The sequence below is a fragment of the Alligator mississippiensis genome, chromosome 16 (genome assembly GCF_030867095.1).
Source record: "Alligator mississippiensis isolate rAllMis1 chromosome 16, rAllMis1, whole genome shotgun sequence".
NCBI lineage: Eukaryota > Metazoa > Chordata > Crocodylia > Alligatoridae > Alligator > Alligator mississippiensis.
In genome coordinates this window covers 33,251,801-33,265,190 of record NC_081839.1, presented here as the reverse complement: position 1 = coordinate 33,265,190, position 13,390 = coordinate 33,251,801, and the positions used below count along the sequence as shown (strand labels likewise).

General features: G+C 44.8%; 1 protein-coding gene across 3 annotated transcripts; it reads right to left on the bottom strand.

Annotated features, from left to right (window-relative positions):
• Positions 1-1,462: 1,462 nt before the first annotated feature.
• Positions 1,463-8,033, bottom strand: RBM7 (RNA binding motif protein 7). 3 transcript variants are annotated; one of them, XM_019480676.2, is made up of 5 exons: positions 7,870-8,033; positions 7,243-7,405; positions 5,175-5,277; positions 3,606-3,690; positions 1,463-2,754 (listed from the first exon to the last, which is right to left on the bottom strand). In XM_019480676.2, exons 1-5 carry the CDS (start codon positions 7,963-7,965, stop codon positions 2,317-2,319), a joined length of 885 nt encoding a protein of 294 aa, XP_019336221.1. In that variant the 5' UTR covers positions 7,966-8,033; the 3' UTR covers positions 1,463-2,316. The 3 variants fall into 3 exon arrangements, with proteins under 3 accessions (XP_019336221.1, XP_019336220.1, XP_019336222.1); XM_019480675.2 differs by having other exon boundaries at positions 3,606-3,693; positions 7,870-8,030; XM_019480677.2 differs by lacking the exon at positions 7,870-8,033 and adding an exon at positions 7,517-7,828 and having other exon boundaries at positions 3,606-3,693.
• Positions 8,034-13,390: the final 5,357 nt, after the last annotated feature.

Below are 13,390 nucleotides of genomic sequence, written 5' to 3'. Positions count from 1 at the left end.
TTTCCTGGGTCCTCCTTCCTCCCTTTTTTGAATTCATCCCACTTGCTCTGAATACAGTACCTAACAACAACTTATCCAGGGACAAGTAGTAGCTACAGCAAACCAGTGTGGAAACTGCTTAATTTTCTAGAATTAAACAGCATGGAAAAAATCATTGGTTTTAAATTTCATTCTCTGCTTTTTAATTTCAAGAGACCATTAAATCCTTTTAATTTGACTATTGTGCTTAAATTACCGTATTAGAATCTGATAAAGTATCAGCTTTGCCAGGTGTCCGAAGGATGCACAGGGGAAAAAAATTACAGTCCAAGTCTAAATGCTTGGAAATGGTGGAATCAAGTTCACTATTGTACAAGGATAACACTTTGAAGTTTATAGTTTAATGCTCTTGGCAATTATACCAATAGTTTATGAATTATTTTAACAGCAAAAGTTATTTGCCACATCATATAAAGTCCTTTATTTTATACTCTGCTGGCTTTAATTGTCCCTCTAGCATTAATAGAGCAGAATAATAGTAAAGCATTGCAGCAATGAAGGTACCTTCCTCTTGTTCTTTTCACATCTTGCTTTATACCTTGAATAACCAATATTGTGTCATTCTAGGTAAGCTCAAAGCCTGGCAATGGAAGTACACTTAAGCTATCAAGTTGATCAAAGTTATCAAATGCATCAATTCTGATCATAAATGATAACAGGTGCTTCGTTCAGTTTGGGTTATTATGGAGACTGCTGCTTAGTTATTGGCTTTCTGTCCTCAATGCCCAAGCAATAAAACGTTTAGTTGGTTTGAACTAGTCTCCATATCCCATTATTAAAACCTGAATAATCCAATCTGGGGCATTCAGTTAGATTGGGATCTTTAGCAACAGCTCTTCTTTAATCCTGGAACATCTTCAACCATAGCCAGTGTTTGCTATTCTGCAAAAAGCACCCATTTTAACTTATTTGAATAGGTCACAATGCAAATCTTAAGCAAGGCTTCCAACAGGTTTAGTCACCTTTTCATTAGTTATCTTAACTGACATTTATACCATTACATGTGGAAGGATCAACCGTTTCAGATAAGACCTGTGTCTTGCATTTCTAAAAGACAGCGAGCCATGAACGTGGCTAACAAAAGCTCTAGCGGAATATATGTATTCATCTTTCAGAAACAACATCTAAGACCGGGCTTGAGAACACCAGTAAGCATTTTCTGAGTAGGTTTTTGCAGGACAAAGGCAAAAGGAGAGGACCCTCTTTTACTGTCTGCTTTACAGGAGCGTTTGAAACTTTCCGTTGAATTCTTTCATATATAAAGTTCGCTGGCTGAAATGAAACGCAGGAATTCATGTATCAAAAAGTCAAGAAGGCACTCGAATGGAGTGCTGTTATTTAAACGCTGTTCCACCAGGTAGAATTCTGCATGACTAAAAGCCTCTCCATTACTATTCATGAAAAGAAAAAAAACTTACTTGAATTTTTTTCAGGTAAAATCAGACCACGTTTATTTAGCACCTGAACTGGTAACTCAATTAATATTCCACAAAAATTAGGAGCATACAGCAGAATAAGGTCTTTCAGGAACTATGTAACTATGTACATTATTAACAAAGACATGTACTGCGTAACAAAACCTTGAATGTACATGCATGTTTTAAAACGTCGGGGAGAAAAAAAATAATCACTCAAGGGGATGCAACCATTTCCTGAGAGGTTTCAATTCCATAAAACTAGTTTTGTCAACAGAAATGTCAAGCTACTGCAGAGGAAGGGTTGGAACGAAAATACATCAGAAGAAGCACAGGTGGGATAATGAAAGTCCTTAAATACATATTAAAATGAGTGTTTTAACTACAAATTTTACAGGGCATTTCTTTGAATGCGATGCTCCAATACAGTGAATATTATAAAGCAACATCTCAGTATCAAAACACTGTCTTCAATATTTAAAGTGCCACAGTTTGTCAGACTACATGGAATTTAAAAGGAAGTACTACTACACCTGCTGCATAGACTACCCTTTTTAACTGCACTACAAAAATACAAACAGATTTTCTTTATAATACAACCCAGCTGTACAAGTTCACTTCTATCAAACTACAATGATTCTTTTTTAAACTTGTGGCACATTTCTTTTCATAAAACCCTGAGGGAAAAGGTTAATACAATAAAAATTCAAATGCTTTTTTTCTCATTACACTGGAAGTAACTACAAACTTTAAAAAAGGTAACTAGTGATGTTCCTCTATCTTTGTTTTCAGTTAAAAACAATCAGACCTGGAGAACCTGATTTTCCCTAGATCAAGTCCCTTAAAGCATACTGAATATTTGCTAGTGCCGAGATGGGCGCCATTTGCCATCTCTGTAGCTCTCTCTTCTGTTATCATAATCGCTGCTCCAGCCATCACGACCCCTTTCTTCACAGCCATACTCATCTCTGTTGCCTCGGTAGTGATGCTCAGGTCCCGGGTCGTAACTCCTATCTTCGTAGCTGTACTCGTCCCTATTGCCTCTGTAATGGTGTTCAGATCCACGGTCTCCAAAACGCTGCTCACGGTTCAAGTGCCTGCTGTCCGTGTGATAAGGATGGGAGTTGGCCCGGCTCTTGCGCAGTGCCGCGGGGTCTGAACGCCACTGCATTTGCGAGCCTGAAGACTGACTGTATGAATGACTCTGCTGGTAGCCTGAGGAGGTAAAACTGGACTGATCTGAATGCTGAGATCCATACTTCCCAGTATACTGCGGCTGCTGCCATATAACGTTATTCATCTGAAATGGAAAAAAAAAAAAAAAGACTAATCAAGAAGGCAGCCCAGCTGATTTGAGGCTACAGAGTCAGTACTTGCTTCTGCTGGGATTGGATGATTGACTGAACAGTTTAGTGCTCCATGGTGCAGGATCTGGGACAGGTTCTTTAAATGTCTGCAGTAGCCATGGGAGGTAAATATCAGGGGAAATGCCTGGCATTGTATGCGCTAGCACTCATGGCAGCCACACAGTCTGAGACTTTAATGTGATACAGCAGTTTGATTCACAGGGAACAAAGGAAATATTGCTTAACTTTAATTGATAGACTAATTTAAAAGATAAGAGGAAGGTGGAACTTTCAATTTCTTTTTTGAGGTATAGTTCGACTGAACTGATTATACTTGAATTCAAAGAAAATAAAATCATCACAAGCTAATTTTGGACAGCGAGGAGTGTTTGTTTTCAGACATTTATAGTCAAACAGCGGGAAAAGTATCAAAGCTCGTGGTTTTATTCAAACACATTACATCTGTCCTTCTGTTGAGCCTGGTTCACATCTCGCCTGAACAGAGCCTCTTGTGAAAACTTACGGAATAGCTGTTAAGTTTAGAAGTGTTCATTGTTATCTCCAGCTGAAATCTTTGGTTCAAAGACTTCAGTACTCTAAACCGACTGAAACTCTATATTAACATTTCAGAGACGCATTCCCGTGAACTTTATTTAACATTTGCCTAACATTTAAAGATGCCTCAAGTACACAGAGGAAAGCTCTTTTACGAATTATCTATCCACTTGCTTGTAACCCCAACTTCAGACTCTAGTCCTGTTAAAAAAAAAAAAGAAAAAAGAAGAAGAAAAAAAGAACAGCATACCACTGCTTGTCTCTGAAGGTTATCAGGTGATGAGAAAGACCTCTGCCCGGAAGTTGTTAGCGTGTTATCTGGGCTCCTATCATATCTGCTGAAGAAAGATTAGGAATTTTAGTCTCAAACAGTCTGAATCCACCATAGTGCAAGGTACAGAGTTATCAGCAGCTTAGTAACATGCTTTTTTAGCCAACTAGTGGTGCAAAAACACTTAACAAAAAATATTAGTCTTGCTTAATTTGCACATTTGACAACACTTTGTCCAGTCCTTCACTGTTTCCTTCGCATGGATGTTTCTTAAATGGGAACATGACTAGCCACAAGGATAGGAAGGAGAAGTCTGCGGTAGGAGTAGGATCTGAAAGTGCCTATGACTTCTTTAAAAAGTATGTAGTCTTCAGGAAGACAGAATTTCTTCAGCACTCTTGCTAATCGCCAGTGCTTTGGGCCTTCAGTTGTTGGGCTACCAAGAATTTGTATAACAGTAAACGCTTCCAAATTCTTGTTAGAAATGGAAACAAAGGCTGGATTGTTGCTCAGAACGCTACCGTCTCATTGGGACCACATTTGGTTATATATCAGGGGAAGCAGCAGTTTTCCCCACGTTAGGTACTTTGACAATTTACAAAACACAGCATTGCTCAACATTACTAGTTAGACAATTCATTGTTTTACCATTTGATGGCACCTCAAAGCACCTGGAATAGAAAGTTCCATTTTTCCAATGAATTTCTCAAAAGCACAAAGCATCACTGGGCTTCTCTTGCAAGCTAGTATGTACCCAGAGTCTCTCCAAACAAGTCAGAATGAACTAACATTGCTACATGAGTCAGTTGTTCAAGACTTGACTTCATTATGGAAAACCACCTCTCGAAACTTCATTTTGGACGTCAGTTAGACACTAGCAAGTAATTACTTGATGGATCAGATCTGACATTAAAACACAGCTATTAACTCTGTTGTACTACGTTTCAAGGCAGTACAAAGCACTGGCTAGTTATAAATGTGCCTCTACACAAAAATCGAAAAAGGAATGCATTGCTTTTCTTACGATGGTGCAGTTAATGGGCGCTCTTTCTGATGCCTGGACATACAGCTCTGCAGCTGAGTATTTTAGCACCTTTTTGTTTCACTTGCTACTGAAGAATTCCCTGGGCCACTCAGAATAAACCTAGTCATTTTACTCATGGTTTTACCAGGTCATTCAGTCACATCTGCCAACAAAAGACCATAGCTATTTTTGAAGCAATAAATGACCCTGTGACCTCAACGCTCAGGGCAAATTGCCATTTCACCAGGGGCCTTGGACCATAGAATTTGGCAATTTGGACTGGAATATGTTAGGTACAGAATAAGCCTTTTTTTTTTTAGTTTGGTTTTCTGGAGGTGTGGGGGGAGGGTACTTTTTACTGTCTCTCTCCAGTAGTTTTCAAGTACTGTGCTTGATGTAGAGAGGCTATGGACAGTGGAGATGCTTACACTGGAAATAAAGTACAACTGCTGTATTGCTTATAGTAGTTCTTGTACATTAAGGATCTGAGAAGCACCTGCTGTTAACTGGAATATTTGTCTTACCTGTTAGTATTTGGTGTTGAATGTGGTGTGCTGGATGGGCTCGTGTTAGCGGCTCCATGTGGGGAATGAGATGAATTGCCATCCTGAGATGCATGACTACTCCCTGAAGAGAAGCAAATATTTCATGAGATAAACCGTTGGATCAGAAGTGAACCTACCTGAAGATGGAAACAACGGGCATTGCTTAATTGGCTTTGAAGTTTCATCAGTGATCCGCCAAGGCATACAAACAAGCAGATTTCCAAAACAAGGTATTGCAACTGTTTGAATACCCAGTGGTGACGAGGCAATCAAGCTGCAACATTCCAGCCAGCCAATCTAATTTAACTGCAATCGGTCAGAACACGCTTTTGGAGCTACGGGACAGATAACCCATGCATAATTCAAAAAAGCTTAAGCGGGCTCTCCTTTGCTTGTAAAGGAAATGTTACCCTTGCTTTTGGCCACTCATTTCACTAACGGCTCAATCCTGCCCCTGTTGAAGCCTATGCATTATCCCAGGGAGGGATATTCTCGCTCTGTATAGTTCCCAGCTCAGCACTGGGGCTGCGCAAGGCACTACCAGAAAAAAATGACTTACTAAAGGGAGCTCTGCCATAACTTCAACATGCAGAGTACTGGATTCCAAACTATTCACTGAACGCAATGTTTCTAGCCTAGGCATCGAGTACAAATATGTATCTATGCTTTTGCTAAACAATCTCGTCTGGTATCCTGTACAAAACCTTGCAGCACTAAACACAACCGCACAGGAAAAAACTAAAACAAATGAACAAGAAAACCTAAAGAGAATACAAGTTGCTTAAAGTGTCGGCATTTAGAGTTGCACCCAGCTTTCAAGCACGAATTCCACTACTTGAGCGATTCTTTTCTCAAACCTCACAATCGCTCTCCTTAACAAAGTGTAGGCATTTCCACTATCTTTACAGAGTTGCATCCTCCCCTCCATCCTTGCCTCCAAAATGCTACCCTGAAGCCTGACCGTTATTCTGCCAAACTGTGGTGTCACAGAACGTGTTTCCCTCCTTCCCATGGTCAGACTCACGGCTATTCCTCGGATAATGCCAGCTGTTTCTTTGCACTCTGTTTTTGACCCCAGAAAAATAAAAAAGCAATTTTTCCATGGCAGACTCTGTTGTAAAACACTCACTTGAATTTTTCCTTACCAACAAATTTTACTCTCATCCAGGTATAGGGACCTTTCTATCTTGAAACTTCCTTGCCGTACTATCCCTACGCAAAATGAAATATAAAATTCCTGGTCTTCGCCAACTTGCACCCTCCTTATGCACGCGCTCTTTTCTACCTGTCCTCATCTGCATGTAGCTGCCTGGCTCTCAAGTAAGCTATTATGAGATGCCGATCCTCCTGTTGGCCAATTAGCAAGAAGAGTGAGGATATGCATCTAGCTGGGGTCATCTAGACCCAGCGCTCTTTGCTGCCTATGCAGGGGGTCGGACTCGATGATCTATTGAGGTCCCTTCCGACCCTAACATCTATGAATCTATGACTTCACATTTGTGAAAAACATACCCCGTCAACTGAGTCTGAGCCATTTCAGGCCTTGTTTAAAATAACCTGGGGCGTACATTTTTTGTTAGCCTCCAGTTAACAAAGTTAAAAACCCCCAAGTCTTTGGGGTAGTTCTAGACTAGACAAGATTTAGGAGGAGGATCTCCCAACATCTAAACGCAATCGAATTGCGGTTTGGCATAGCTGTTGCTCGCATGTTTGCAGTGTTAAACAGAAAAAAAGAAGGTAAAACTAATGTTAACTTTGGTTTCTAATGTAAAAACAAGCAGAGATTGTGTCCAGAAAGAACCGATAGCTAAAGGAAAAGGAAAAGGAGAGTACGGCAAAGCTAGCGCACGAGCCCGTTCACACCTTCGCTGCACAGAGCGACCGACCGTTAGGCAAGTGAGTGACAATTTGATTTAAAAAAAAGCACGTGTGACGTCGGCGACTAATCCAATCGATCACAGGCGAATCAATCAGACTTCGAGTAGGTGGGAGATGAGAAGCACTCCGCTTTGTCTAGAGCAATTGGAGGGTTTAATTTCACGGATACCTGATCGGAACTGAATTTTGATAGGCCTTCCAAAAAGTTTGATCCCGTTAAGCAGGCTCATTCCATAAGGGACAGATTCTTCGTGTTTGAAATTCACAAATGCAAATTGCTTGGCTTTACCATCTCTATCCTTAGGGATTTTTACTTTAATTACTGGACCTGCCTGCAAAAATCAAGAAATAAAAGATGTTAAATGAAAATAAAAACAACCCCCCTCCCCCCCCCCCAACAACGGAGCGACCGTAGGGAAAAAACAAACGGTTTTCGCTCTTACAAAGAAATGGGAATAAAATAAATCAAAGCTGAGCCACGCGAAGCCAGCGCACGGCCAGGACCGCGCCGGCGAGATGCGGCATGCAGGCGGGGGGCGTTTATACTGCTTCAAGCGAAGCCCCGCGCCCTCCCTGCCAGAACTGCCGCTCTGCTTTCCGCTCCCTGCTTGATTCACGGCTCTGCTTTCTGCTCCCCCCCCCCCACCCACGTGGGGGGGGAGGGGGCGGAACCCTGGGGCTGGGCGGCGGGGGCGGGCCGGACCCCGGCGGTGAGGCACCAACGCGCGGCGACCCGGAAGTGCCGCCGGACCGGACCGGACCGGAGCGGGCCCTCCCACCCCCGCGGAGCCGCTACCTGGTGGAAGAGCTCGAAGATGAGCTCCTCGGTGACCCGCGGGTCCAGGTTACCCACGAACAGGGTCCGGTCCGCCTCGGCCGCCGCCGCGCCCATGTCTCCGGCCGCACCGCCCAGGCCCACCTCGGCGGCGCACTGCGCAGGCGTACAAGGGGTATCAGACGTCATAAGGCGCCGGGGTGCGCCTGCGCGGGGCGCAGGCGCGGCTGGGATGGGAGCTGGGTGCTCCCGGTGCTTCCAGCGTCGGGCCTGGCGGGGGCTTGGCACCGCGGCAGGATTTCTCTGCAGCCTAAACATAAGGCAGCTGCAGGCACCTGCAAAGCAAGGGGTGCATTGCAAAAGGCGGTCCCTGCAAAGCAAAGGGGCTCAGTGCAAAGCAAGGGGTGCATTGCAAAAGGCATCAGTGCAAAGCAAGGGGTGCATTGCAAAGGGCATCAGTGCAAAGCAAGGGGTGCATTGCAAAGGCGGTCCCTGCAAAGCAAAGGGGCTCAGTGCAAAGCAAGGGGTGCATTGCAAAAGGCAGTTACTGCAAAGCAAAGGGTGTATTGCAAAGGGTATCATTGCAAAGCGAGGGGTGCATTGCAAAGACATTCCCTGCAAAGCAAAGGGGCTTAGTGCAAAGCAAGGGGTGCATTGCAAAAGGCAGTTACTGCAAAGCAAGGGGTGCATTGCAAAAGGCAGTTACTGCAAAGCAAGGGGTGCATTGCAAAGACAGTCCCTGCAAAGCAAAGGGGCTCAGTGCAAAGCAAGAGGTGCATTGCAAAAGGCGGTGTCTGCAAAGCAAGGGGTGCATTGCAAAGGGCATCAGTGCAAAGCAAGGGGTGCATTGCAAAGGGCATCAGTGCAAAGCAAGGGGTGCATTGCAAAGGGGCTCAGTGCAAAGCAAGGGGTGCATTGCAAAGGCGGTCCCTGCAAAGCAAAGGGGCTCAGTGCAAAGCAAGGGGTGCATTGCAAAAGGCAGTTACTGCAAAGCAAAGGGTGCATTGCAAAAGGCATCAGTGCAAAGCAAGGGGTGCATTGCAAAAGGCATCAGTGCAAAGCAAGGGGTGCATTGCAAAAGGCATCAGTGCAAAGCAAGGGGTGCATTGCAAAGGGCATCAGTGCAAAGCAAGGGGTGCATTGCAAAGGCGGTCCCTGCAAAGCAAAGGGGCTCAGTGCAAAGCAAGGGGTGCATTGCAAAAGGCGGTGTCTGCAAAGCAAGGGGTGCATTGCAAAGGGCATCAGTGCAAAGCAAGGGGTGCATTGCAAAGGGCATCAGTGCAAAGCAAAGGGTGCATTGCAAAGGCGGTCCCTGCAAAGCAAAGGGGCTTAGTGCAAAGCAAGGGGTGCATTGCAAAAGGCAGTTACTGCAAAGCAAGGGGTGCATTGCAAAAGGCAGTTACTGCAAAGCAAGGGGTGCATTGCAAAGGGTATCATTGCAAAGCAAGGGGTGCATTGCAAAGACAGTCCCTGCAAAGCAAAGGGGCTCAGTGCAAAGCAAGAGGTGCATTGCAAAAGGCGGTGTCTGCAAAGCAAGGGGTGCATTGCAAAGGGCATCAGTGCAAAGCAAGGGGTGCATTGCAAAGGGCATCAGTGCAAAGCAAGGGGTGCATTGCAAAGGGCATCAGTGCAAAGCAAGGGGTGCATTGCAAAGGGGCTCAGTGCAAAGCAAGGGGTGCATTGCAAAGGCGGTCCCTGCAAAGCAAAGGGGCTCAGTGCAAAGCAAGGGGTGCATTGCAAAAGGCAGTTACTGCAAAGCAAAGGGTGTATTGCAAAGGGTATCATTGCAAAGCAAGGGGTGCATTGCAAAAGGCATCAGTGCAAAGCAAGGGGTGCATTGCAAAGGGCATCAGTGCAAAGCAAGGGGTGCATTGCAAAGGCGGTCCCTGCAAAGCAAAGGGGCTCAGTGCAAAGCAAGGGGTGCATTGCAAAAGGCGGTGTCTGCAAAGCAAGGGGTGCATTGCAAAGGGCATCAGTGCAAAGCAAGGGGTGCATTGCAAAGGGCATCAGTGCAAAGCAAAGGGTGCATTGCAAAGGCGGTCCCTGCAAAGCAAAGGGGCTTAGTGCAAAGCAAGGGGTGCATTGCAAAAGGCAGTTACTGCAAAGCAAGGGGTGCATTGCAAAAGGCAGTTACTGGAAAGCAAGGGGTGCATTGCAAAGGGTATCATTGCAAAGCAAGGGGTGCATTGCAAAGACAGTCCCTGCAAAGCAAAGGGGCTCAGTGCAAAGCAAGGGGTGCATTGCAAAAGGCGGTGTCTGCAAAGCAAGGGGTGCATTGCAAAGGGCATCAGTGCAAAGCAAGGGGTGCATTGCAAAGGGCATCAGTGCAAAGCAAGGGGTGCATTGCAAAGGCGGTCCCTGCAAAGCAAAGGGGCATCAGTGCAAAGCAAGGGGTGCATTGCAAAAGGCAGTTACTGCAAAGCAAAGGGTGCATTGCAAAGGGCATCAGTGCAAAGCAAGGGGTGCATTGCAAAGGGCATCAGTGCAAAGCAAGGGGTGCATTGCAAAGGCGGTCCCTGCAAAGCAAAGGGGCTCAGTGCAAAGCAAGGGGTGCATTGCAAAAGGCGGTGTCTGCAAAGCAAGGGGTGCATTGCAAAGGGCATCAGTGCAAAGCAAGGGGTGCATTGCAAAGGCGGTCCCTGCAAAGCAAAGGGACTCAGTGCAAAGCAAGGGGTGCATTGCAAAGGCGGTCCCTGCAAAGCAAAGGGACTCAGTGCAAAGCAAGGGGTGCATTGCAAAAGGCAGTTACTGCAAAGCAAAGGGTGTATTGCAAAGGGTATCATTGCAAAGCAAGGGGATGCATTGCAAAAGGCCTCTTTTGCAATATTCAAGGAGGGGCCTTGAGTCTGCCTAGGTGTGCCTGAAGTCTAGGAAAGGTCAAGAACCACTGCTATATTCTGTGCAGCTGGGAGAAAAGCAGACTTTGAGCAGCTGGGGAGGTGGCCTGCCCTGCTGCAGAACTGGGGTGTGTGGAGTATTCATGCTGTGTTGTCACTCTTGGCTTGAGCAGGAGGGAGTCTGTTTTTCTCTTGGGCTTCTGCTGCCCACGCACAGCTGACAGCTAATTGAATTTGACTGAACTCAGCTGTGAGGGGAGATCTGGAGGGACGTAACTACATGCCTTGTAGAAAGGGACAGGGCTGGTTCCCTGCAGACAGCAGGTCATGGAGAGAGGATGACCAGGGGATGCAAGTTGGTCACAGGGCAGTGAGAAGACCACAGCTTAGAAATGAAAATAGAGGCTTTGCTCCCCAAGAGGTGAAAATCAGCAAGGTTCCTGTGGTCCAGGTGCTCTGCAGCACAACATAGTAGGGTCCACCTTGGCTTTTTGGGGATCTGAGCTTTCCTAAAAGCAAGGGACTATAGGAACAAAGCTAGCTTTTAATTTCAGCTGCACTGCCGCACCATGCGCTTCCTATTGTCCGGCCATTAGATGCAGCGGGGCTGTGGGCTATAGGAAATAAGGACCCATTTATTGTAGGTTTGGTTATTTTCTACTCACTGTGGTTACACTCATCCCAGGCTAACTTCAAGGACACACACTTCATCAGGGAGTGGAGTGCAGGGCAGCTCCCCAGTGTGTATGGAAATAAGGAACTCCATGTATTGTATACACGAGTGCAAGTTTGTTTTTTTTCTACTGATGCAGGGAAGTGACATGAAACAAGTGCACATTTCCCTCCTGTCGACCAGTCCTAAGCCCGTTCTCTTAATGCTCAAACTTTTTCCAGCACTAGAGGGCCTTGTAACCATCATTCCCTAGAAATAATTAAGAAGGCAAGAGTCATTCCCAGAACTCCAGCTCAAGTTGTGATCTGCTTCTGAGGTTTCCTGGAAACTGGTGCATAAATATTTAAATAAAATAAATTACCCTAGCATATGTTGGACCTCGAATACCCAGTATAAGCAAAATAAAACAAAGGCAGGCTCCGTGTGGCCTTATGCAGGAAAATAAGCATGTTGCAACTTCAAGCGCAGCTTTCGTGCCTTACTTTTGTAAAGATACTGCTGTATTTAATAAATGTGTTGGTTTGAGGCTGTTGTCTGAAATAATATCCAGAGGGAGTAAAATAAGTGGGTTTTTTTTAAGTAAGCCTTGGCAGAAAGAGCAACTGAATGGCTAAGCAGGTTGTTGGTTTTAGTTCTTTATTTTCCATTTCCGAAAACATATTTCTGATGGCTTCTAATGGAGATTTACAGAATTGGGTTCAGGCCCACGGGGTGGTGTCGTGCATCTGTTGTTCGGATGTGTTTCTTTTTAGAAAGAGAATGGCAGCTAAAATGAAACGGAGCCAGTGTCGGCAGCCGTAGCAAAAGCAAAATAGAAATACCATCATCCAAAACCCGTAAAGGCACCCGGTCTCGGCTGCTCTCAGCTCAGTCCTGCAGAAAGCTATCTGGCAAAATAAGAGCAGATGGGAACTTACTCCATCCACCGAACCTTTCCGACGAAGCAGAACTCGAGCAGACGGCGCTGCTATCCCGGAGCTCATTTATCTTATCCAAGGGTTAACTTTTAAAGCCGAGTTAAGCTATTAAGTTTTAATCAACTGGAAGGAAAAAGGGTAACGTTATACTGCAAGGACGCAGATCCCTCCGTAAATTCAAAAAATGACTTGCCTGCTAAATTATTATTCAGAAATCATGGAAAATTGCTAAAAGAAGAGTGTATTGGCTACACGATTATAAACCTACCTGACTAGTTTCTTTTGTGTAAGATAGTTATGTTTCCAAGCCCAAGCCCTACCTCTAATTTTTTTTCAAATGGCCATATAGGCTTTGGTCAGCACTATGCCACTTAGAGGTATTTTGATGCCTTTATTTTTTAGTTATCTTTGAAAATCTTTTATTTAAAAAGATGGTGTGGTTATAAGGGTGTAGGTTGTAGCTGTGTTGGTCTAAGGACACGGGCAGACACGGTTCTTTGGGTGAATCTGAAATCTTTTATTAGACCGATGGAAATAGTTGGAAAAGTTCATCTTGAGAGCGGTCGGAACAAATTTCCAACAGTCGAGATGCCCTGAGCTGAAACAAACGCTCGTTGACCAACCCTTATAACCCTTGCTCTGCTCTAGAGAAGTTTGGCCTGCTACCCATTTCGAATAGGTACAAATCTGGAAGCAGAGCCAAGTGACTGGCAGTGTCTCACGAGTTTGCTTTTGATCTCCTAAAGTGGGTGACCCCTCCTGCAGCCTGGGGAGGGGGTTCTGTAAGCATTTATAGATATAGTAGCAAACTGCCCATCACGAATGATGGATGAATTTCAAATAACAGAATCAAACAGGTAGATTTTACTTTTTATATGTATTAAATAAAGTAAATATGTGTAAAGCTTACATAAAGGAGGCTGAACATTTCAAGATATGGATTGCTTCCTCGCTCTGACTCGATGTACCGCTGGGATTGGTGACCCAATCTTCCTTTGGATTGCTTACTGTTTGATTCGCCACACAGATGGTGTGGCAGGAATCAATTAACAAAATTAGCAAGTATCTCCTTCAAGGCGATGTTTTCGGTGAATATTTTCTCATCACTGTTTAGA